General features: G+C 43.3%; 1 protein-coding gene across 3 annotated transcripts in view; it reads left to right on the forward strand.

Annotated features, from left to right (window-relative positions):
• SH3KBP1 (SH3 domain containing kinase binding protein 1) overlaps positions 1 to 23,523 on the forward strand; it is a 361,555-nt gene that overhangs the window by 14,295 nt on the left and 323,737 nt on the right. For 2 of the 3 annotated variants that reach the window (XM_090062600.1, XM_090062582.1), the window contains exon 2: positions 23,152 to 23,309. In XM_090062600.1, coding sequence (XP_089918726.1) covers positions 23,152 to 23,309 — 158 coding nt within the window. The remainder of the gene's footprint in view (positions 1 to 23,151; positions 23,310 to 23,523) is intronic. The other variant, XM_090062591.1, reaches the window with a different exon arrangement.

The following is a 23,523-nucleotide window of genomic DNA, read 5'->3' on the forward strand; positions in this document are numbered from 1 at the left end:
GGGTTTTTGGTTGTAGCCCTGTTGGTCTAAGGACATAGGCAGGCAAGGTTCTTTGAGGTTGATGTGATATCTTTTATGAGACCAACTGAGTAGTAGGAAAAAAGTCCTTAGCAAGATTTTGAGTGCATCACCCTTCTTCAGGCACAGGAAGTCTGCTGTTCTGAGACTCCAAGGAATGAGAGAAGCTAAAAGTGTGACAGGATGTCAGTGAGAATGTAAATAGGTAGGAATTAGGAAAACAGAAGGTAAAGCAGGGTGTGGGGAGGATGGAAGGCAAGCAGGAGGGAAAAAAGCTGAAGGTGAGTAAGGGAGACTCTACAGTGGTGGTAATTCAAGGTAGAAAAGAGGTCTGTGAACAAGGAAATGGCTGGAAACTAGGAAGACCAAGGGCAGAAAAGGGAACGGGGGGGGGGAGAAAAGTGTAAAAGGTCAGGTCTGGCAGGTACCTGGTGAATCAGATGCCAGGCAGGTTACAGTGTCATAAATCCAGTGTCTACATTGAGTCCATGATTTTTTGTATCCAGTAGGTTGATGAAGTGCAGTTCATAGGGTCATCTACAAAAGGTGTTTCTCATGTTCCCCTTGAGGACTGAGAGATTGGAGAGAGAGCAATTGTCTTGTGAGAAATGTGTCCCCGCAGGTAGTTGGGTATTCGTGTCTTTGATAGATTTTCTGTGTGCATTCCTTCTGGTGCGCAGTTGTTGTTTGGTTTCTCCAACATTTTCCATCAGGGCATTTGGTGCACTGAATGAGATGTCTAACATTTCTGGAGCTGCAGGTGTAAGATCCAGGAATGGTGATGGTTGTGGGGTGTAGTTATTGTCGGGGTGGTGGAGATGTGTTGGCAGGTTTTGCATTTCTTCTCCTGGCATGGTCAGGATCCATTGGGTGTGGTTTGGGCCTTAGGGAGTTTGCTTCTGGTGATGAGGTTAGCAAGGTTCGGTGCTTGTTTAAAGGCTAGGATTGGTGGTTCTGGAAAGATGTCTTTAAGAATGGGGTCTTCTAGTATGTGTTGCAATTGTTTTAGGATTTTCCATGTAGGTTCCAGGGAAGGGTGATGTGTCATAACTAATGGTGTGCAATTCGTAAGGATTTTCTTTTCGTATTGCAGCAAATCTTCAAATGGTATCCCGGTGGCTCTTTTCAAAAGTGCAATTTATCTCTCTGAAGGAGTGCCCTTGTTGGCTGAAGGCCCTTTAGAGGTTTGTGAGGTAGCAATCATGGGTATTCTTGGTGCAAATCCAGTGGTATTGGAGAGCTTGGCTGTAAATTACAGCTTTCTTGGTGTCTTTAGGATGATTGCTGGTTCTGTGTAGGTATGTATGTTTGCCCGGTGGGTTTCTTATATATGGTGGTTTGAATTTTACCATCTTGGATATCAATCATGGTGTTCAAAAAGGAAATGCTGGTATGACGAGTATTCTAGCAATATTCTGATGGAGGGGTGAGGATTGTTGAATTTTTGGTGGAAATCAATCGGAGACTCACAGGATTTTGGTCCAGACGATGATGGTGTCATCTGTGTATCTCAGGTATAGTAAGGGTTTGATGGTGCAGTTCTTGAGGAATTCTTCTTCTAGGCGGGCCATAAACACATTGGCATATTGTGGGACCGTTTTGGTGCCCATAGTTGTGTCCGTGGTCTGGAGGAAGTGTTGGTTATTGAAACTGAAGTTGTGTGTGAGGATGAAGTATGTGAGTTCAATGATATCCTGAGATCCATTTCCTTGTTCACAGACAACCTCTTTTCTACCTTGAATTACCACCACTGTAGAGTCTCCCTTACTCACCTTCGGCTTGTTTTCCCCTGCTTCCTCCCACCCCTTCTCTGCTTTACCTTCTGTTTTCCTAAAGTCTACTGTTTACATTCTCACTGACATCCTGTCATACTTTTAGCTTCTCTCATTCCTTGGAGTCTCAGAACAGCAGACTTCCTATGCCTGAAGAAGGTGTGACTGTACCTGAAAGCTTGCTAAGAACTTTTTTCCAACTACTGATTTGGTTGAATAAAAGATACCACATCTACCCAAAGAACCTTGCCTGCCTAAAGATTGTAACACACATTCCTCTCTCCACCCTGCTTCTACCTGGACCCCCTCTCTGCTCATCTCATGATAGGGCATCTAGCAACAGGAGGTTGCCTACTTTGTAAGTAATAATTAGCATCTGGGAGAAGTCTCTAGTGACTTTCAAAATCAGTTGAAGGCCAAGAACCTTTCTTTCAAAGACTAAGCTGAGGCTACAAGGAAGCTGGGGAAAATTAGGCAATAGGCAAAGAGGTTTAGTGAAAGCTCTGTTGTTCTCTTCAGCCACTTTTTCTCTCTGCTGGCAGAAGTTCATCCATAAACCTGTATGCTTCCTCTCTGTACTCTAGGGAAGACTCCAGGCACCTGCCCAGCTAAGCTAGTAAGCTGCTGTGAATAAGCAGGCTCTTGGCCAAATGATGGCTTATGGTATATATAGTTGGCTACTCATCCACACACATTCTGATTACAGAGCTTCATCCTGCCATGGCTTTTGGGTACTCTGTCCTACCATGTCAGTGCAGTGATGGCCCCTGCTGCCTAAAACCTGGCTATTTGTACCTTCACCAAGTTAGTTGTGATGGTATGTAGCAAAGTGTAGGTATAATAATCTGCTGGAACAGCTCCAGCAGTGGAATCTCTGGCAGCTGGGCACAGGCTATTTTTGCTCTCAGTGAAAATCAGTGACAGGCTTTTAAACCTTCTGTTCAGTCTGCATCTGCTTGTTTTTGAGGCTTGTCTACCTAGGCAAAAGGACCATGTAATATCTCCCTCTTAGGGGGAGATTCTGCCCTCCTGTTTGGATATAAACCCACACTTCTTCATACCAGTCATCAAGCTTTAAGCAGAGGACAAGGGGGTGTTCTGTAGGAAACTAAATTCCCAGTTTCTCCAGATCCCCTACGTTCTTTCATTTACTAGCAGGATTATTCTCTAAGAAAGCTTCCCCATAAAGTTCCAGCGTGTCTTTGTCTCTTGCTTACAGTGTGAGGATAGCCTTGCAGAAGGCTGTTCCATTGCCTTGCAGGCTAGAGACTGTCTGCAGAGAAAATAAAATTAGAATGGAAACATTTATGATGGGAGACTAATGGGCTTCTGAGCCACCTTAAGCATCCCTAAGAGTTCTACAAAGCACAATAAAAGAAGAATAAGGCTAATAGCTGTGACATACAGCTTTTTCTATTATAAATACTGCTTGAAAAAGATTTATTAGCAATTTCCACTTTATCAGAAGAAGCCAGACAAAATTACCTGTAACTGTTGATTTGAGCTGAAATGCTGGTGACAACAGATACTATCTGGAACTTTGCCCTTCAGGATTGCCCCTTGAATTCTAAAATTGTCATTTGAAAACTTTTCAGTTCACGGAGTTCAGTGAGTGCTTTCTGATGTGATTGTTGGGTTTATTTATCCAAGAATAGGCTGGAATCTGTGAATGTATCTCTCCTTGTGCCCTATGGCTGCTTCAGCTAACATTGCATTTCTTTTTTTGGATGCCAATGTTTTTTCCTGAGTTTGAACAAGAAAAGCATAAGCTAGTGGTACTAATATAAACAAAGCAAGCCATAAGGATCACAAAATACAGCTTCTGTCTGTCTTCAGTTGATTAAAAATAGAATCTCTTGCTTCTGGCCATGTTTGTTTCATTAAAAAATCTTTCTCCAAACACTCATACCCTTCATTCATTCCCTGCTCCATAATTAAACAGGTTATGTTTACTTAGTATGGTGCCTTGGCTTCCTGCTCTTGTTTGCCCATTATTATTTCACTGTGATTTGAAGGATAGGAGAGATAGCTGAATGTTAACATATTTTACCTTGTGTTGATTCAGAGGGATAATATGCAAGCTAAATAGTGTCCTGATCTGTGTGCTTGCTGCTGTGGACCTGGATAAGTCCAGCTTTTGAACCAAAGAAGCATGTAAAAGCCTGAAAATCAAGTGGATTTGGAACCAGGATAGAAATTGTGTTTCTGTGTGGCCGGTAATGCAAGAACTAGTGAGTAGTCCCAGATTGGATCATGTAGTATACTGAATATTTCTGAATTATGAGGGGGAGATAGGGAGGTAAGGGAAGGGACAAAACAAAAGCTTTCTATTATTTGTTTTACAGCACACTTAGGTCTTGGCAGACACTTAAACAAAAGTTCCTGTTACTGCAATAGCTAATTAATGGTGAAATGCAAGATGCCTTTTCTGCATTTCAGAAAAAAAAGTTATTAGATATGTTAGAAAAAATGCTGAAGAAGCAGTGTTTCCTCGTGCAAAAGAAAAGCAAAATAGCTATTTAGTTTTATATAACTTGGGAAGGATAGGAAAGCTGAAACCTGACATGTCGAGAAAGCTTACTGAGGTATGCATTCACTTTTAAGTCAAGGTGAAATAATTGGATTATGAAGTTATAAATGATTGAAGATTCACGTCCGAGTATGCTCAGAAGGCTTTGGCTAAGATTTTTTTTTTAATAAAGCAGAACTTCATGAAGCCTCATCCCTTTTTGTGAAGCCGTGCTGTTCACTCACCATGCCCAATCTGACAAACCTAGGAGCTGCTTCTCTGGGTTTCTATTGGGAGAAACAGAAAATGAAGAGAGAACAGCAGGAAATATTTGGAGGAATTAATTTAATCATTTTTTTCCATTTAAAGAGCCTCCACAATTTTTGCAATTAATTTTTATGGTGATAGCTGCCAAGTGCATATTCAACAATTAAACCAGACATAAGAATACGTGTAATGTGGCTGGGTGAATATTGCTGTTTAGGAATTATGAAGGAGCAGATTTTGAATTTATCATGTGCCATAAGTAATTTGGTGATAACAAGCAGGTAGCTGAAGTCTGTGCTTCTAAAGGTCAGGTCATGTTATAGGACATCATTCTAAAAGGTAATCTTGCTTCGGTTCTACAGTCAAGTCTTCCAGTTTAACCTAAAACTTCAATACTAAAAGGAATAGATTACCTCTGTCCACAAATAATTTGCTATAATATTGAAACTTCTAGATCATACAAAATGTAAAAACTCTTACTGAGTTTGAAGCAGGTACAGTAGTCTGGTATGGCTAACCAATACTGAACAAAGTTTCTTGAGATAATAGGATTCCTACTCAGAGTCTTCCCTGCCTCTCTTCTTGAGCTGGCAATATGTCTGCTTCAGCAATATCTGTGACAAAATATTTAGCTAAGAAGTGATACCTATACAAAGAGTACAACCCTCTATTGCTTCAAAATATTTCCTCCCCCCGCCCATGTTCTAAATATAAAACATGCTTTTGTGTCACCTGTGGCCTTTTTTAGTGGTCCAGTTTCTGGGGACGGGAGTCAGACAGTACCTAAGTAGTGTTCCCTACAGGTTTTGTATACAGTGTATATTCTCAGTTTCTTCAGAGTTATGTAGCTTAATTGTTGTACATAAAGGTCAGTTCTATTCTTTCACGTTCAATATTATATTAATTTCTAGACTTGATAAATATTTCTCTGCAGACGGTGGGAGGATTTTAAATCTACAGGAATAAAGTTATGACTCCATTAAACCCAATTCTTACGGACATAATTTGGGCCAGAAGTTTACCTTGAGGTGACGTTGAATGTTTCCTGATGCAGCTGTTTTTTTTAGGGAGTTCATACACGTGAAGGGGGAAACATTTGGTGGTGTTTTGTTTTTTAAATCACTTTTATAAATTATTTTTCTCTGAAGCTTCTCAAAGGCTTGAGAGAGCCTCAGGGTAAATGGATACACAACTTGGACTGTAAAGTGTTGGGTTCATTCAATCCAGACTAGCTGGAATTTTCAAGTAAAATATGTAATACTGTTTTATGAAGGTATTTAAAGCTTGAAGAACCTGCTGTATTTGGAAGTTTATAGTGCTGCTGAATCAAAAATCAAGCTTTGTCACTGGTGTGCATCTGGTTCTAGATATCCGTGTCCTAGCAGAAAGGCCACTTGATACAGCAGCTATCTTTCCCCATAGTAATGATTTTTAGTCTGTGGTCCACAGACCCCTGGGGGTCTACAGACTAAGGGGTCTGCAAAAGATTATTATGATCAATTAAAAGTATATGGATACCTTCTCCTGCAATTCAGAGGGCTCCACACCTCCATTGGAAAACTCCTGGCGCTCTGGTGTAGTGCCCGAAGACTGGAAGAAGGCCAATGTGGTGCCGATCTTCAAGAAAGGGAGGAGAGTGGATCCGGCTAACTACAGGCCCATTAGCCTGACTTCTATCCTGGGGAAGATCTTAGAAAAGTTTATTAAGGAGGCCATCCTTGAGGGACTGGCCCAGGCTAACATTCTAAGGGACAGCCAGCACGGGTTTGTTGCGGGTAGGTCTTGTTTGACCAATCTCATTTCCTTCTAAGACCAGGTGACCTATCACCTGGACAAGGGAGAAGAGATTGATGTCACATATCTTGACTTCAGAAAAGCTTTTGATCTGGTATCCGATCATCATTGACCACAAAATGAACATGAGCCTGCAATGCGATGCTGCAGCTAGTAAAGCGACCAAAACGCTGGCTTGCATCCATAGATGCTTCTCGAGCAAATCCCAGGACGTCATTCTCCCCTTGTACTCGGCCTTGGTGAGGCCGCAGCTGGAGTACTGCCTCCAGTTTTGGGCTCCACAATTCAAAAAGGATGTGGAGAAGCTTGAGAGAGTCCAGAGGAGAGCCACGTGCATGATCAGAGGTCAGGAAAACAGATCTTACGATGACAGGCTGAGAGCCATGGGACTTTAGCCTGGAAAAGCATAGACTCAGGGGTGATCTGATGGCCACCTATAAGTTTATCAGGGTGACCACCAGGATCTAGGGGAATGTTTGTTCACCAGAGCGCCCTAAGGGATGACGAAGTCGAACGGTCACAAACTCCTGCAAGACCATTTCAGGCTGGACATAAGGAAGAATTTCTTTACTGTCCGAGCCCCCAAGGTCTGGAACAGTCTGCCAGCGGAGGTGGTTCAAGCACCTACATTGAACACCTTCAAGAGTAAATTGGATGCTTATCTTGCTGGGATCCTATGAGCCCAGCTGACTTCCTGCCCTTTGGGCAGGGGGCTGGACTCGATGATCTTCCGAGGTCCCTTCCAGCCCTAATGTCTATGAAATCTATGAAAGGAGTCTATTTCCATTCAAAACTTTTTGGGGATCTTGTTGAAAACCACTGCCTTATCGGAAAGGGATGAATTAACTCATGGAATGCAACCACTGCTCAGACTGCAGCCATGCAGTCCAAGTGACATCGGAGTGCCAAAGAGCATGTGTACATCCTTATGTATAGTCTGCAATCACTAAATGGGTAAAAAGATTTGGCATGGTGAAGCTAGCATGTGTTGTAGAATAGGAGGAAGGATGTAGAAATACAGGTCTAATTGTTAAAATGTAAATCCATTTCCTACCTTATTCTTCAGAGTTTTTTATATGGAATCAGTCTGATGGGCAAGTGTTTGGGATATTTGTATTGGTGAGCTATCTGTGATAAACACTGAGGTTTAGTGGAGAATAGCTGTTGTGATTCATCTTAAACAAAGTAATAACTGTTGTGTATGGCGTGTGCAACTTTGCTTGCTATAGGAGTCTCATGAGACGTGCAGTACAAGGAGTTTCATATTTCCTTTCCTACATGCAGACATGTTGATTTATTGTCATAGTTGATTTGCATGATTTGAATTTGTGGGCCTGAGTGATGGGTTGTGGCTGTTACAGCTCTGTGGCCAAATACAAATTTGGAACTTTAATATTCTACCTGTTCTAGTAGGGTTTGTGTTTTACTGGGTGAATTCTGAGTAACTTTTGACTTGGTGACTTTTAAAAATATCACAACAAAAGTATGTGCTCTTCCCACAGAAATAAAACAATAATCCTCCGCCCCCACCAACCAACTCCATTCACTTCCTACAGAGCAAGTAGAGATTTGTTCACATGAAGACTCTTTGCCTTTGCTACACAGATGGCTTGGGAAACACAGCCAAGGACTTAAAAAGTACAGGGCCATTTACTACTTCACTAAAAGCAGAATTTGGCTAGCTACTGGCTGCATTTGGCCCAATATCCTCTTTCTGATGGGCCCTTTAGAAAGGGAGGGAGTTACAAAATGCTTGAGCACCTCTGAATTCAGCCAGCAGAAGGCAAGGGTACTCCTACGTACTTTCTTTAGTATTGCTAGAGTAGAGGATAATTACTTTGGTAGAAGCCTGTCTAGAGGGATCCCCATTCCAAACTCCTGTTTCTCAGAGAGAAATTTCTATCATTTTAATGAGCCCACTGTTTTGTAATTAATCATAAAAGATAACTGACTCTAGCAAAAGTTTTGAAGGTGTCATCAGCTTTTTTGAGCACTGGAAGTGACAGCAGCTAGGGAAGTGGTAATGGTGAACCATGCTCAGACAGTTTTCTGCCCTGTACTGAGAAGCCAGCTAATTTCTTTGCCACTGCATGCTGATGAAGGGAGTTACTATTTCGTGGGCCAGTATAACACAGTGCATATGACTCTTGAATAGTTATGAGAGTCTCTGCCCTCCATAAGTGTATGCATGTCAAGGACACAGCTTTTAGGACTGTGACCTTTGTTGTTCTGTAAGTGCAGATACGAAAGTATAATGCTTGCTGAAAATTCTTGCATTAGCAGGGGAACTACAGTTTAGTTTATAGGATGGATTTAATTTCTTAAGTTATTTAGTAGAGTTTTTCTTGTTGCCTTAGGGTTCCTCCTTCTTGGAGCTGAATCCACACAAATACTTGCTTCCAGGTGCAATGTCTTTTACTGGGAGCAGTCCAAAGGAAATCATCTAATCCGAGCTAAGTAAAATCTGAAATTTCTATTCCACAGGGAAATTCTGACGTGAGCATTTGGTTTGATCTGGAATTGATGCTGAACTGACCTGAAGCAAAGTGTTTTATTTGGATTTTCCTGACAGAATATAAAGTTTTCCCACAAAAATTTAGGGTTGTTGGCTGTAGATGTGTTGGTCTAAGGGCATAGACAGACAGGGTTCCTTGGGTAGATGTGATATCTTTTATTGGAACAACTACAGCAAAAGCTTTGTTATCTGGCACCCATTGGGAATGGCGGGGTGCTGGATAACAAAATATGCCGGTTAACTGAGAGGCCTGAACAGGCGTCTTTGCCTGTTCAGGCCGCTGCCTTTCTTGCTGTGTCTGGGGTGTTGCTGCCCCTCCCACTCCATCACCACCCCTCCCATGGGCCCCGAGGGACAGGGAGCCGGGCCCTGCGCAGGCTGGTATGCTCTGGGCCGTGGGGACTTGGCAACGCAGGCTGCTTTGCCCTGGCTCACGGGGGCTCGGCAAAACCAGAAGTGCCATGGTGGGCACTCCCAGTTTTGCTTTTACCTTACAAGCTGGCATGCCAGTTAACACAGCTTTTACTGTAAATAGTTGGAAAAATTGTTCTTTGCAAGCTTTCAGGCACAAACAACCTTCTTCAGGCATAGGGAGAGTGGTGGTGTTTTGTGTGCTCTTTTGGGTAGAATAGAAGCCAATATACAAAATGTAGGTCTGGGAAAATGCGAATGTGTGGCAGTGGGAATCAGAGGGAATGGGAGACAATAGGTGTGAGACAGGTAGGTGGTGGGGAGGAGGGGGAATGTGGAACTGGTGATAGAATGTAGCCGGTAAAATGCACGATACAATGAACCCCTAGAGGTGCACCGGTAGGGGTGTTTCTGGGAAGGTGGTCTATATTTTTGAACTTTTTGTAGAAAGTCTGCTGTGTCTTGGACAAAACTCAGTCTTTGGGTGACAAGAGGTTTTAAGATGGATTTGATGAAACCTGGTATTTCCTTAGTTAGGGTTCCATGGTTGGATATTATAGGTCTGCAAGGTTTTCCTTGTTGTTTATGGAATTTAGGGAACATATAAAAAGTCCCTGGATTGGGTAGTGCGGGATCACATTTTGTAGTTTTTCTTGTAGTCAGATGGAAATGATGTGATGGTGGTTTAAGGTGTAAAGGGGAGTTGGACCTTCCTCTAGTTTTTGGTAATAGTTGGGGTCAGAGAGTTGTCTGTTGGCTTCTTTTATGTGGTCTATTACTATTTGGTGGTTGAATCTTAGAGAGTCTATGGCCCTTTTCACTGAGAGGGAGAAGTTATTATGTTGGCATGTGTTGTTGATTATTTCATTGTCCATTCTTTCTCTGAAGCAGTCAGTATAGCATCTTAGGTTTGAATTTCATCCACTGTGAGGTGTCCAATTTGGTTACTATTTTAGGATTTTTTGGTGTTAATCTGTTCCTTGATGTTGTCATAGGATGCAGCATTGTTGAAAGTGGATTTGTTTTGGTTGTGGAAATATTCCTCAAGATGGAGATGTCGGAAAAAATCTTCTAGCTCTCCACATTTGTAGTATCTTATTAGGGTATTTTTCCAGACGGAAATTAAGGCCTTTCGAGAGGACAGATTTTCCAGCTTTGGTAAGTATGTGCATGGAGGGGTTGATAATGTTTGAGGGTTGACTGGTTCCTTCAGTTTCATCGGGTATGAGGTTGGAATGTTATATGATATTGGTATTGTTTCTCTGGTGGTTGCTTAGTTGCTGGGAAAGTTGTTTCTGTAGTAATTGGTTCCATTTCTTCTTTTTATGTTGAATGGATGTTGTAGTCTTTTTGTATATGTTGTGTAACATTTGGGAAGAAAGCCGGATTTATCTCTTTCAAGTTGTAGCATATGTTGATTTTCTTTTGGAGTAGGTTATGTGAAGGAGATGATTTCTAAGTTTTTCTGAAGTTGTCTTGCATAGTTGTGAAGCATATTTAGAGTGGTGTGTAGTAGTCAGGGGACTGTGGATATTCAGTCCTCTGGGAATGATGTTTTGTTTCTTGCATAGATTTAGAAAATATGTATCACTGTTGAGCTTGGTTTCTTTCTCGTTCATGTAGTGAAGTTTCCATTTCAAACGGCAAAATTTGATATCTTCCATGCTTTAGGGTTGTTGGTTGTAGCTGTGTCGGTCTCCAGAGAGATAGATTGCACTTTTGAGAGAGCCACCTGTATACCATGTGAAGAATTGCTGCAGTACAAACAGAAAATTCCCATGAATTGCACATCATTAGTTATGACACATCACCCTTCCCTGGAACCTACATGGAAAATCCTCAGACAATTGCAATACATACTAGAAGATGCCATTCTTAAAGACATCTTTCCAGAACCACCAATGAAACAAGCACCGAACCTTGCTAACCTCATCACCAGAAGCAAACTCCCTAAGGCCCAAACCATACCCAATGAATCCCGACCATGCCAGGACAAGAAATGCAAAACTGGCCAACACATCTCCACCATCCCCACCATAACTACACCCCACAACAGAACCACCACCATTCCTAGATCTTACAGCTGCACCTCCAGAAATGTTATATATCTCATTCAGTTCACCAAATGGCCTGATGTTGGAGCAGTGCCAGATTTAGGCACAAGCTAAGTAAGCTACAGGTTAGAATTTCACATTATGAGGGGCCTCTAAACATAGGTAGTGGAAGCAGGCCCTAACTGGGCTCAGCCCCCCCAAACACAGGCAGCAGGTAGGACCACAGAGCAGCAGAGTCGCAGGCTGCTGCAGGGGGAGAGGGGTGTGCACACACACATACCCTGTGCAGCCAGGATCACAGCAGGCTGAGCAGGCAGGTTAGTTTATTTCTGTTTTCTTTACCTGGGCTTGGGCGGTGGGGTGATCGAGACCCCTACAGTGCAGGAAGCAGTGGGGTAGAGGCAGGCAGTGGGGCAAATCATTTGCTCCTAGCCCACTTCCTTCTGCACTGTGGGGTTTGCCCCACGACCCGGCCTGGCTGGGGGCTGGGCCGGATCATGGGGCAGTGAGAGCCTGGCAGCTGGTCCAGGGGTGCGGGCAGGCAGCTCCTGCCACTGCACTGGGGAGCCAAGGGAGGGGAGGGCATGTTTCCCTCCCTTGGCTCCCCCATGCCCCTGGACGAGCCACCAGGCTCTGACTGTCCCATGACCTGGCACAGCCAGGGCTCCATTTACAGTGAACAATCGGAGCCCAGTGGCTCCTCCAGGGGTGCAGCGCCGGGCAGCTGGGGGGCACGTGGCCCTCTGATCTTTGCACAGGGCAAGGGTAGGCAACAGCTGTGAGCTGCACTGTGTCTGCTCCATGCATTGCTGCTGCCTTTGAAAGCAGCGTGGTGCCATGTGCCTTGCTGGCCCGCCCAGCAGCGGGACTTGCATGGCGCCGTGTCGCTTCCAAAGCCAGCAGTGTGGCATGGAGCAGGCAGAGCCCCCTTCAGCTGCCCAGCGCCTTGCCCCTGGAGGAGCAAGTGTAGGTGGTGCGGGGCCAGGGCAAGTGCAGAGTGGCGAATTGGCAGGAGCCGCTGGCACTGAGCAATGTCTCTGGGTGTGAAGGAAGGGATGGGCATAGGGGGCCCCGGCCCCAATCCTAGGCTCAGCTCTGCTCTGATCCCTGCCCAGCCCCAGCCCCATTTCCTCTTCCCCATGGCCCTTTCCCCTCCCCCTGCAGACTGTCCTATAAGGGGGGTGCACACAGGGGCATTCAGCCCCCCCCAATTTTTTTCTCCCTCCACCTATGCCTCTAAATATGAAAAAAATACAGTAAAACCTCACAAATCTGGTGTATTTGGGACCAAGCATGTGCCAGAAATTTGAAAATGCCCTTTTTTTTAAACTGGCACTGCAGCCACTTGTGGAGCTGGGGAGGGGTGGGGGGGGAGTGGCAGTGGCCGGTCCTGGAGCACCAGCCGCACGCAGAGCAGCAGGTTGGGGTGCTTAATGGAGATGACAACAGCCACGTGCAAGCTTCCCCCGCCACTTCTGGGCCAGCGGGGGGGAGTGGTGGCTGGTCCCAAAGCAGCGGGTAAGTGCTGCATTTTGCAAGACATATAGTTTGATTATTAGGTTTTTTTGCACCTTCGCCTACACACCAGAAATCTATTGAAGACAATAATACCCTATTACATGTGGGTGCACACTTCTCACAAGACAACCATTCTCTCTCCAGTCTCTCAGTTGTAATCCTCAAAGAGAATTTACAAAACACGTTTTGTAGACGATCCTACGAACTTCACTTCATCAACCAACTGGATACAAAAAATCATGCACTAAATATAGACATTGGATTTATGGCACATTATAACCTACTTGCCACCTGATAGCCCTAAGTAACCTCTGTACATTTTACCAGCTACAATTTATCACTAGTTCAACATTTCCCCCCTCGCTTACCTGTTTTATACCTATTGTTTCTCATTCCCTCTGATTCCCACTACCACGCATTTGCATTTTCACAGGCCTGCAGTTTGCATATTGGCTTCTGTTCTACCCAGGAGAGCACACAAAACATCACCAGACTCCCTACGCTTGAAAAAGGGTGTTTGTGCCCGAAAGCTGGTAAAGAACAATTTTTTCAGGTATTTAGTTGGTTTAATAAAAGATATCATCTCATCTACCCAAAGAACCTTGAATTTGTGACTTAATGGAGTCTGCTGATTTTTCTATTGGGAAATTCCCAGCTAGCCTTGCATTTAACCTTCCTCTTGCTCTGGCTTAATCTGCACAAAGCCAAACCTACCGTACCAAAAAGCTCAGCTTCTATTTTTCTGGCAGCCTACTGCTTAGATCTTTTATTCTGGGTACAGCTGATCACCCTTTCTCTACACTTCCGTTCCCAGCTGCCAATTGCCATTCAATTATTATTCATCTTTGCTATAATTACTTGGTAAGAATTCTGATGTAGCTTGCTGTGTAGTGTTAATCATTGCAGTGGTTTTAAAATAAATGTGCTCGTAAACTCTAAAAGTGTGTAGGGAGGGCAAGTTCTGTACACCACTAAAAATACCACCTCTGGATTAGGACCTTGCCTCACATTACAGATTAAACTTTATTGACAGGCTGTAAACTGCTTGTAAACTCTGTTTATAGAGATAACATTGACAGACTGTTAATTGCCTTACTACCGTGTAAATGGTGATCTATTTACAACTCTGTTGTAACTGTGGAAGTGTCAAAAAACCTGGGTAATCAAAGGGGTGTATTTGGTTGCCCTGTTGGTCTGAGACAAAAGGAAATGCAAAACTCTAGACCTCTTGGTTCAGAGATGATCCCTTTTAATAGACCAGCTGAGAAATGGAAGGAATACTGCCTTATCTGCACATCGAAGAGCAGCTCACAAAGATACTCGCATGGTCCCAGAGGGACAGAGTTCCATCTTCAGCTCCCTCTGTGCAAAATGAAGTTTATTTTTACCATCTTTAATTTTCTCTGAGCCTGAGGAAGGGTATGTGTGCTCAAAAGATGTGCAGAAAAAGATAATTTTTTTGCAATTTCTTTGTTGGTCTAATAAAAGGTATTGTCTCTGAACCAGAAGTCCTAGAGTTTTGCATTTCTTTTCTGGGTAATCGCAGGCATTTGATTTTAAGTGTTTTTTCAGTACTGAATTTTTCAGTTCAGTGGATTAAAAAAAAAAGTTGTGTGTGCACGCGTGTGTGTACATGTGTGCGTACACACACACACACACACACACACACTTCAAAATATGAATGCTGTCATAGTCCCAGTGTCCTCTTACAGAGGTTTACAGGGAATGTGACATGAGAACAGAATGGTGAGGTGTGCTCCCAGTTTTCAGTCAGTGCTGTTTGTAACTATAACTAGTATCTTAAAAACAGAAACAGAAAGTACTACTCAAATTTTTTTTTTCTGTGATCATGCAACTTTAATGTAAGTTTTAACTGCTTCTCTCTTAGTCTCTCTTAGTCTTAGTTTCTTGTTTTGAGTTCTGTTTTTCTTTTTTTTGGTTAAGTTCTACAGCACGTGCATTTTTCATGATACATGAAACATAAGTGACACACAAATCCAAACACAGGAAGTTTTCATAGAGAAACTCCTAATGCTCTGATTATTTGCAGTCACCGCACACGTACAGTCTCTGGTTTCAGGGAACAGCAGTTATGGTGTATGAAGTCATTTTGAAAGAGAAGGTTGCATAACTGTGGATATTGTTACTTCAGTAGAATAAAATTGGCAGTTTTTTAATTAAAAAGTTAATTTAGTAAGAGCTGTTGCTACATGGTGGCAACCCGTGATAGTCTTGGTAAAATGCAAGTAGTTGCTTAGCATAAGATAAAGTCTGATTCCCAATGCTGTTGTGAATGTTGTCACATTGTTTATTTTATTTTATTCTAATTAGGTCATTTTTAAAAAAATTCATTTTCATTCACTATCAGTAAATCATGATAAAGTAATAAAAATAACAGCGACAAAATATTTTTCATTTATCAACAAAGTCTGTTTTCTCAAGTGCCTGTGTAAATTGTGATATGTGTTGGAGAAATTTAGGTTCCACAATAACACCTTAGGTCTTTAGATGATGATGTTTATTATTTTTAATCAACCAACTGTTATTTCCTTATCCCTGGTTCTCTAGTAAAACATGTCTTTAAATGTATGTATAGTACTCCTGGCTTACAGGATAGGCACTGTAAATGTGGTTTATAAATTCAAAGTAATATGGTAGAAACACAAAAAAGAAAAGAAAGCCTTTTGTCCTTAACACTGTACTAATGAGTTTACTGTACCAGTCTCCAGAAAGGCTGGTGGTGATTGGTTTCAATTCTGTCTTGTAGAATTATTCTGTTTATAGCCTGGGTTGATGGTAATGTAAGGTCATGAATACCCAATTGTGTTTACAAGAAAAGAACATCTAGTTTTTGGATCAGAATAACAGACTGCTTTTGATGTTGGATTTTAACTTTAAAATCGGTGAAGGAATCCTAAAATCAGTAGGAGAGGGGTTTAAAACCAACACAAGAAAGTACCTTTTTTTACACAACGCATGATTAACTTGTGGAATTCATTTCCACAGGAGGCAATAGAGGCAGATAGCATAGCTGTCTTCAAAAAGAGACTAGACAAATCCATAGACAATATGAATAGATCTATTAATAGGTATTGAACAGAACAGTTGGAGATGTTTCTTTCGGTATTGCTAAGCCAATAATGGCAGATGCCAAGGAGGGGTAATGAATAGAGGATAGATCACTCTAGATATATCTGGTTCAGTGCTCTGTCTCTAATGCATTTACCCCTGCCACTGTTGGAGATAGGATATTGGGCTAGACAGATCATTGATCTGACTCAGTATGACACTCCTTATCTTCTTAAAATGAAAATGCATTGTCTTGGAGAGAAAAACAGGTGGTTGTAACTTGCAAAGTGGGGCTGATTTGGGTATCCTATGGAGTTAAGTGAAGCTGTGAGACAGGGCCATATCCTGTACCCGCTGATGTTAGTGGTTTCTTCTAATAACCTCAGCTGAATCCAGTTCAAGCCATTAATACACGCCCCCTGTACCTTGGCAGAGCTAGACTGAAAATGTGTTTTCCTTCACTTACAGGTGAATTTAGTTTAGTCTCATTATCTGTGGGACATTTTTTCATATCATGAACCACTCTGTAACAGCATGCTCATCTAGCTCTGTTTCAGAGAGGATTAGCATAGCAGCATAGGGATGAAGTATTGATGTTCTGGGAAATGTGTGGTAGAACTTTGACACCCACAGTCAACAGTGAACCTAACTGAACCCAATGTTTCATCTTCCTGTCTTCCATGTACAATAAGTAGAGAAATGTCACAGTTTTCCAAATTTGCCAATTCAGTTTTGCGATTTTTTTTGTGGAAACTGCAAATTTTGTAGGACCCCCCTTGAAAAAGCCCGGTCCCAAGGAAAAACTGCAGTGACTACAAAAAAGCCGGAATGGGAAGGGGGCAGGGGAGCTGCAAACAGAGGCAAGAAGCCCTGGCATTGTGAAACACGGCGGGGAGGGGAATTTTTGTGGCAGAGTACAGTGCCCTAAACACACCTCTGGCCAAGAGGCCCCGGAGTCTTGCCCCTTGCTGGAGATTGGAAGGTGGCCATCTGTCAATTTCTGGGGGGGAAGGGGGGCAAGGACTTCTGGGGCCCCTCAGCTAATCGGAGGCATGGGGGGAGGGTGGTTGGCTGCGGACCACCACAAAAATGCACTGGGACTGACATTCAGAGACAGGCTCCATGAATTAGGTAGGTCCCTAACAGTGAGTTCACATGGAAACAGAAAAATGATTATGATGGGCTGGCAGAATGGATTTTTCAAAACATGTTTTGAGATGTGGAGGTGTGAATCGTTTAGTGTGCATTTAAAAATGAGTTTGATTTAATTGCTGCAACTCCCCAGACCTATACTTTGAATCATTCGGAGGCTTTTGTATGTTCTGCCAGCATTAGTATTTTTTGATACACAAGGACCCGAGTGGCTCTAACGTGTATTTTTGTTGCATTATTTTTGGTTATTATTGCCGCTCTCCACAGATTGTTTAGTTTTTTTTGTTCAATGTACAAACCTATCTAGTTTCTATATTAATCTGTCCCTTACTGTGCTAGCAGCTATTTTCTTCACCTCTGTTAACTTGCACCTCCATTAAGTTTAAAAATAACTGCTGGATTTTCCTAATTTGTAGGATGGTCTTTAAAATAATTCCAGTTAACATCAGTGAGTGGGAAGTTTCCTAGGAAGGAGAGGAGGAGTTTGAGCCCTACATCTTTATTTAATTTAACTTCCAGCTGAAAAATTAATTCTACAGCTTCACAGATGTATATATCTAATTTTGAAATGATGCAGGGGAATTTTTTCAAACTGCAGGTGAATACCTCCTGTGCTTCCAGTTTACCCAGGCAGTTGCTGAGTCAAATTAACAGCATTATGCTCAGTCTTACTGTTGCTGTTCACAATTATACAGAGCAAGATACAGACTGGGGAGTCACATCATTTGGCCTGTGGGGCTCCCCAGGGGTCTGTAAGTTTGGTGGTTTGGTGAGCAGTGGCATGATAGGTACTCTGCCACTGCTTATCCTACCACCAAATTTCTGGACCAATGGAAAACCCCACAGGCCTAATCTGGAGCACAGAACTACACCATCTGTCCTGCAGCTTCTCATAGGGCTGGAAATGTGGTGGGAGAAGACAACACAATTAACAGTGCCACCACGAACTTCCAGCCCTGTACACCATTGTGCTCCAGATGCAGCCCACGGATTTGCCAGAGAGAATACAGAGAATGGACCTCAAGAATTGCCAGGTGTACCCTGATCCTTTTGAAAGCTCTGTGCACACTAGCAGATAACTTCCATGCTTTAGTGTTGCTGGTTGTAGCCATGTTGGTCTAAGGACATAGGCAGGCAAGGGTCTTTGGGTAAATGTGATAACTTTTATTAGACCAGCTAAATAGTAGGGCTGTGTGAAGCTTTGGGTGCTGATTCAATTTGGAGGAGACTCGTCCTGATTCAATGGCTGAATCTCCAAATCTGAATTGAATCAGGGGACCAATTAAAATGTCTGAATAGATTTGAAACTCTCTGAATCGTTAGGAAAGATTCAGAGAGCTTTGCTAATTCAGGCAGTCCCTGCCCACTGCAGCAGGGAGCTGGAGCTGGACTCAGAGCTATTAAGCAGGGGGTAGAGGAGAGGGGGCTGGAGGAGAGGGGAGGATACCATGGGGGAACCCCCGCCAGGCCCCATCTCCTGCCTGCTACCCCAGCCCCCCGACCTCCGCCTGCTCCCCCACACCTGGGTGCCCCACCTGGCCCAGCTTTCGGTGATTTAAAAAAAAGCCCTGACTTACCAGGTGCAGCTGGGTGGAGGGGTGATCCCCACTGCATCCCACCTCCCCATGCTGTGGGGGGGTGCTCTACACGAGCCCCCCATCCCCTCTCCCAGCCCTCCCATGGCTGCCATGCCTGCCCCAGCTCCATCCCTTTAAGAACCCCCCCCAGAAAAAAACACTGGACTCAACAGCTCCTCAGCAGCCTCAAGGCTTTGTGGGGACTCATGCAAAGCCATCATGTGGTACGGGGCAGTGGTGGGCAGCAGGGATTGCCCCCTGCTAGGCAGGAACAGGTGAGTTCGGGGTTTGGGGGGTTTTTTTCCCCTTAAAGGGCTGGAGCTGGGGGAGGCAAGGCAGCCGTGGGGAGGGGGCTAGGACAGCAGGGGGTGTCAAGGGACTCATGTCAGACCCCCCTCCCACGCAGCGTGGGGCAGTGGGGGGCAGCAGGGATCTCTCCCCTGCCCAGTAACACCTTTTGAGTTGGGGCTTTTTTTTTTTTCAAAGAGCCAGGAGCTGGGGCGGATGGGGCAGCCATTGCCCGGCTGGGAGAGCAGGTGGCGGATGGGCCTGTGTGATTCAAAGATTTGACAGCAGCCGAATCTCCAAATCAGATTCAGCTGAATCAATTCAGGACCATGATTTGAATCAGCGAATCGAGTCACTGTCCCCCGAATCAACTGAATCCGAAGCAAATACTAGCCGCTTTGTACAGGCCTGCTAAATAGTTGGAAAAATTGTTCATTGCAAGCTTTCAGGCACAAACACCCTTCTCAGGCATAAGGAGAGTCTGGTGGTGTTTTGTGTGCCCTCCTGGTATTTTACCAGCTATAGTCTGTCACCAGCTAAACATTCCCGCTTTCCCCTCTACCTACCTGTCTCATAGCTATTGTCTCCCATTCCCTCTGATCCTCACTGCCACACATTTGCATTTCACATATTGGCTTCCATTCCACCCAGGAGAGCACACACAACACCTGGAGACTCGAGTAATTTCCCAGGGGTTTAAAATCTTCATTTGAGATTACCAGGAGTGGGGTACCTTGGTGCTTAAACCCTGCTTAATGTGCCGTTGCCTGCGTGCCAGTGATCTCAGTAGGACTGTCTTCTGCATATAATTTCCAACCAAATAGCCCACCCTAAAAGGAGATGTATATTTTTGAATTATAGGGACATATTTTGAGGTCTCTTGTTAATAATTTGGAAGCACTTTGTTAGTCCCTCCTTTTTTTTATATATATTTATTTCAAATAAGGAGGCTTGCTCAGACTGCTTAGATGCAAAGAATTTTTTTTCTATTTATGAAAGAAAACTTGCAATAGATGGAATTTGTCTTCATCTTCCACAGACTAAAGATTTTTTTATTTTTTATATTATAGCCAGTGGACCACTTCAAAGTCTTCAGCTCTGTGTGGAGTTGGGGAGGCAAGGTTTGTGTAGGATTTGTTTTTTTATGTTTTTGCTTCCAACAAAAGAATAAGAAACTCGCAGAGAAGTTTCTGCCCTGGTTCCAGAAGAGGGCCCAGCCCTGATAAATTAATTCTCTCAGTTCTCCTGGAAAGCTACTGTAGTTGCATTCTTATCTTCTGTGGCCTCATCACTAAGCCAAAGATGGAAGCCAAAAGACAAATGTTGATTTAACAGATGAGAGAGAGTGAATATTCTTCATTTGGCACATTTACCATTCGCAGTTATGGCTCTAAAGTTGTTTCTTCCATCTCCAAATCCATCAAGATGGCGATAAACCCATGTGTGAATATTTTGAACTTGTCATGGTAATATTTCATTTTTAAATGAGCCTTGGCAATGGTTGAGCTGGAATTTGGTCATCATCTGATGTATTTGCAACTGCTTCATGTGTTGATGAAAGGTTTTCAGGTTATTCAAGTATTTGAGATGTTCAGTGTCCTTCAGTTGTGCTTCTGAGTTTGGAATACAGCCTTTTGGGCAGAAGCCAGTACAGGAGACCCTTGCCATTCCTTGGGGATCCGTTCTGAAGATATCTGAATATCAGAACCTTGTCAGACCCCACAGCCGCCCTCTGCTTCCCCCCGCCTCCCACCCCCCCATGAGAGGCTGGAAGCACGGGGCTCCCCTGCAGTGCCTGAGGACTGACCACAGCTGCGTCCGGGGGAGAAGATGTTGTTGCCACTGCCTTGCTCCCTGTTCCCAGTGCTCATTCTCTGCCTGCCTGGCTCCTCCTTCCACCTGCCTGGCTCTGCTCTGGGCTCCGCTCTCCCTGGCTCTGCCCTCCGCCCTGTGCAGCGCTCCATGTCTGGCTTAACTGCAGAGGCAGGAGCTTGGTGCAGCGCCAGAGGGAGCGGCAGTGGCACTCGCCCTGACCCACCCAGTTGGCGCAGTACACCACAAATATTCGAATCTGTGAATAGCGAGGGTTTCCTGTATGTTCTTCTAGATATGTCCGATTGATGTGTCTGTTAGTATTGCTCAAGAAATGTTTATTTTGCGTAGTGACCGTGTGCCTTTTTTTGGTATGGAGAGGAATAACTGTTCTTTTTATCAGCTTTATTTGGTATGAAGGTTAGGTGGAATGCTAGTGGGATCTTCTTAAGATCTGGGGTATAATGATGTCCATTTTTAGCTGTGCCAGTTACACTGTCTCCCTGCCAACCTTGTGGTGTTTTGTGTGTCCCAAAGAGGTATCTGCAGAGAGAGCAGATGCATGTTGGTATTTCTTAATTTGTTTTTTCCATCTTAATTGCTAAATAAGTTGCAGCAAAGTCCTAGGGCAGTGGTTTTCAAATGGTGTGTGAATGCCTACATGGTTCATAGCACTTGGTCAAGGGGTACATGCCTACATTTTAATAATGGCTGTGGAGCTTCTGATTGGTTAGTAATGGCATTGCCCCCTGTTGATGTCAGTGTCAACACTCTTCCTAAGGAATGAACACAAAGATGCACTGGATGTAGTAGCTGCAAGCAGCAATATTTTGCAAATAAAGGGGTACAAGGAAAAAAAATGGAAAAGCCAGGCTTCTTTTGGTGGCTGTCTGGTGGTACGCTTGTAGGTATAATAGTACTGGAAGAGAGGAGGGACGAGGCAGAGGCTAGGAGGGTCTCCTCTTTGAGGAGGGAAAGGAGGGATTGTGTAAATAAGCAAGATAAGCAACAGAGGAAAAAATGCCACATTTCATCCTTATCCTGCCAACACATCTTGCTAGTAGCAGGAAAGTTGTGGCCATCTTCCTCTTACCCAGATTGTCTTCGGTATAGCTAAGCTTTTTAATACCAACTGCTAAATATTTAGAAAAAGACTAGGTGGACAATTGCTGTGGGTGTTGTGAGAGAGTATAGTAAGGAATAACTGAATAAATTTAAGAAAAGTAAAATGGGATTTGTGCAAGGAAATTATAAAAAATCAAACAAACAAAAATCCCCCACTACCTTTCTGATTTAAAAAAAAAACAAAAAACGACCTGTTGGATCATGACATTTATCTCCAGAGGAAAGTGGTAAAAAGCTTGATTGCCTGAGACGTTTAAAACCCGACTAGGCAAAGCACAAGGACATTTGTTGTAGATAACAAGTCCACAAAGACTAAGGGGATGAGCTAGGTAATGTCTTCCCTTCATCTTCAGTGTGTGATTCTCCAGAAGATCCTGTTCCTGCCATTCTGCATTTCCAAAGTGTATGCAGCACTGCTTAGTGACAGTATATGTATGAGAAAGCAGGAGGGGTTTGTGCCATATGCTTTTAGGGGAGGGATGGGTTGTTCTCTTAGGAAAAGGAGTTGCATTACTGGTAGAGAGGCTGCAGTATGTTTGTGCTTGATAGCTGACATTTAAAGCAGTAGCAGTATTTAAACTTTCCATCCTCCGATGCACAGTGAACATGAATTTTTCCTCATTGGTGAAGCCCTTTGAGAATATATGCATGTAGGAACGCATTGCTGGGCTGCGCTCTGTGCTTTTGAATAAATAATGGTTAGAGTTGAAAAGAAATTCAGCATCGTGTAGAAAATGTAAAGATACTTTTTCAGATAGCAGTGATGCATCTGGCAACTGGGTAAAATGGCTGTGGCTTCGAATATTTATGGATCTGAACATTTTTGCACAACAGTGCAGAAATATAGGAAAATATTTTAGATGTACCTTGGGAGGAGGGTATCCTCTTGCCTTGGTAGTAATGGCCAGTTTGTGGTGTTGTCATCCAAGTGCGTACTGCTGCAGCAGCAGAAAAAAAATGTTTAATTAAATTATAAAGGCAAATAAACAGGTGCAAATTGATGCAAATGACCTCTTGAAAGGCTTCCTTCCTTTCCCTCCTACAGTGTTTATCCACAAAATGCCACTGTTCTATGCAGTCTATTTTATGGAGTCTCCAAATTAAACTGAATCTATTTCTATGGTTCAGCAGTTATAATTGAGGGTTACTTTTTTTCCTTAGCATTCCTTTCTCTTTTTTTCCCCTCTGGAACCAGGAAAGCTTTTCAATTAACTTGACTTAAAATGAGCGCTGTCTCTAACTTTGCAACATGTGGTTGTTTCTCTTCCAGTGGAAGCGATAGTGGAATTTGACTACAAGGCTCAGCATGATGATGAGCTGACAATTGCAGTAGGTGATATAATCACCAATATCAGAAAGGAGGATGGAGGCTGGTGGGAAGGACAGCTCAAAGGCAGAAGAGGTTTGTTCCCTGACAACTTTGTAAGAGTGAGTACAAAGTGAAACTGTTCTTGTGTCTTTGTGCATATTTTGTGTATTGTACTTGTTGGCTTGAATTGTCATCTCATGAAAAAAATATCTTGATATCGCTGCTTTTTATAGTTTTTTATTTTAGTGTGTTATATTACAAAGTAGAGAATACATATGTCTGTAGAGTGTGGCTGTGAATCACTTAAAAAAAATATTCATGCACCCTCTTTCC

Source organism: Crocodylus siamensis, chromosome 1 (genome assembly GCF_052110815.1).
Source record: "Crocodylus siamensis isolate JL-2025a chromosome 1, ASM5211081v1, whole genome shotgun sequence".
NCBI classification, from domain to species: Eukaryota; Metazoa; Chordata; order Crocodylia; family Crocodylidae; genus Crocodylus; species Crocodylus siamensis.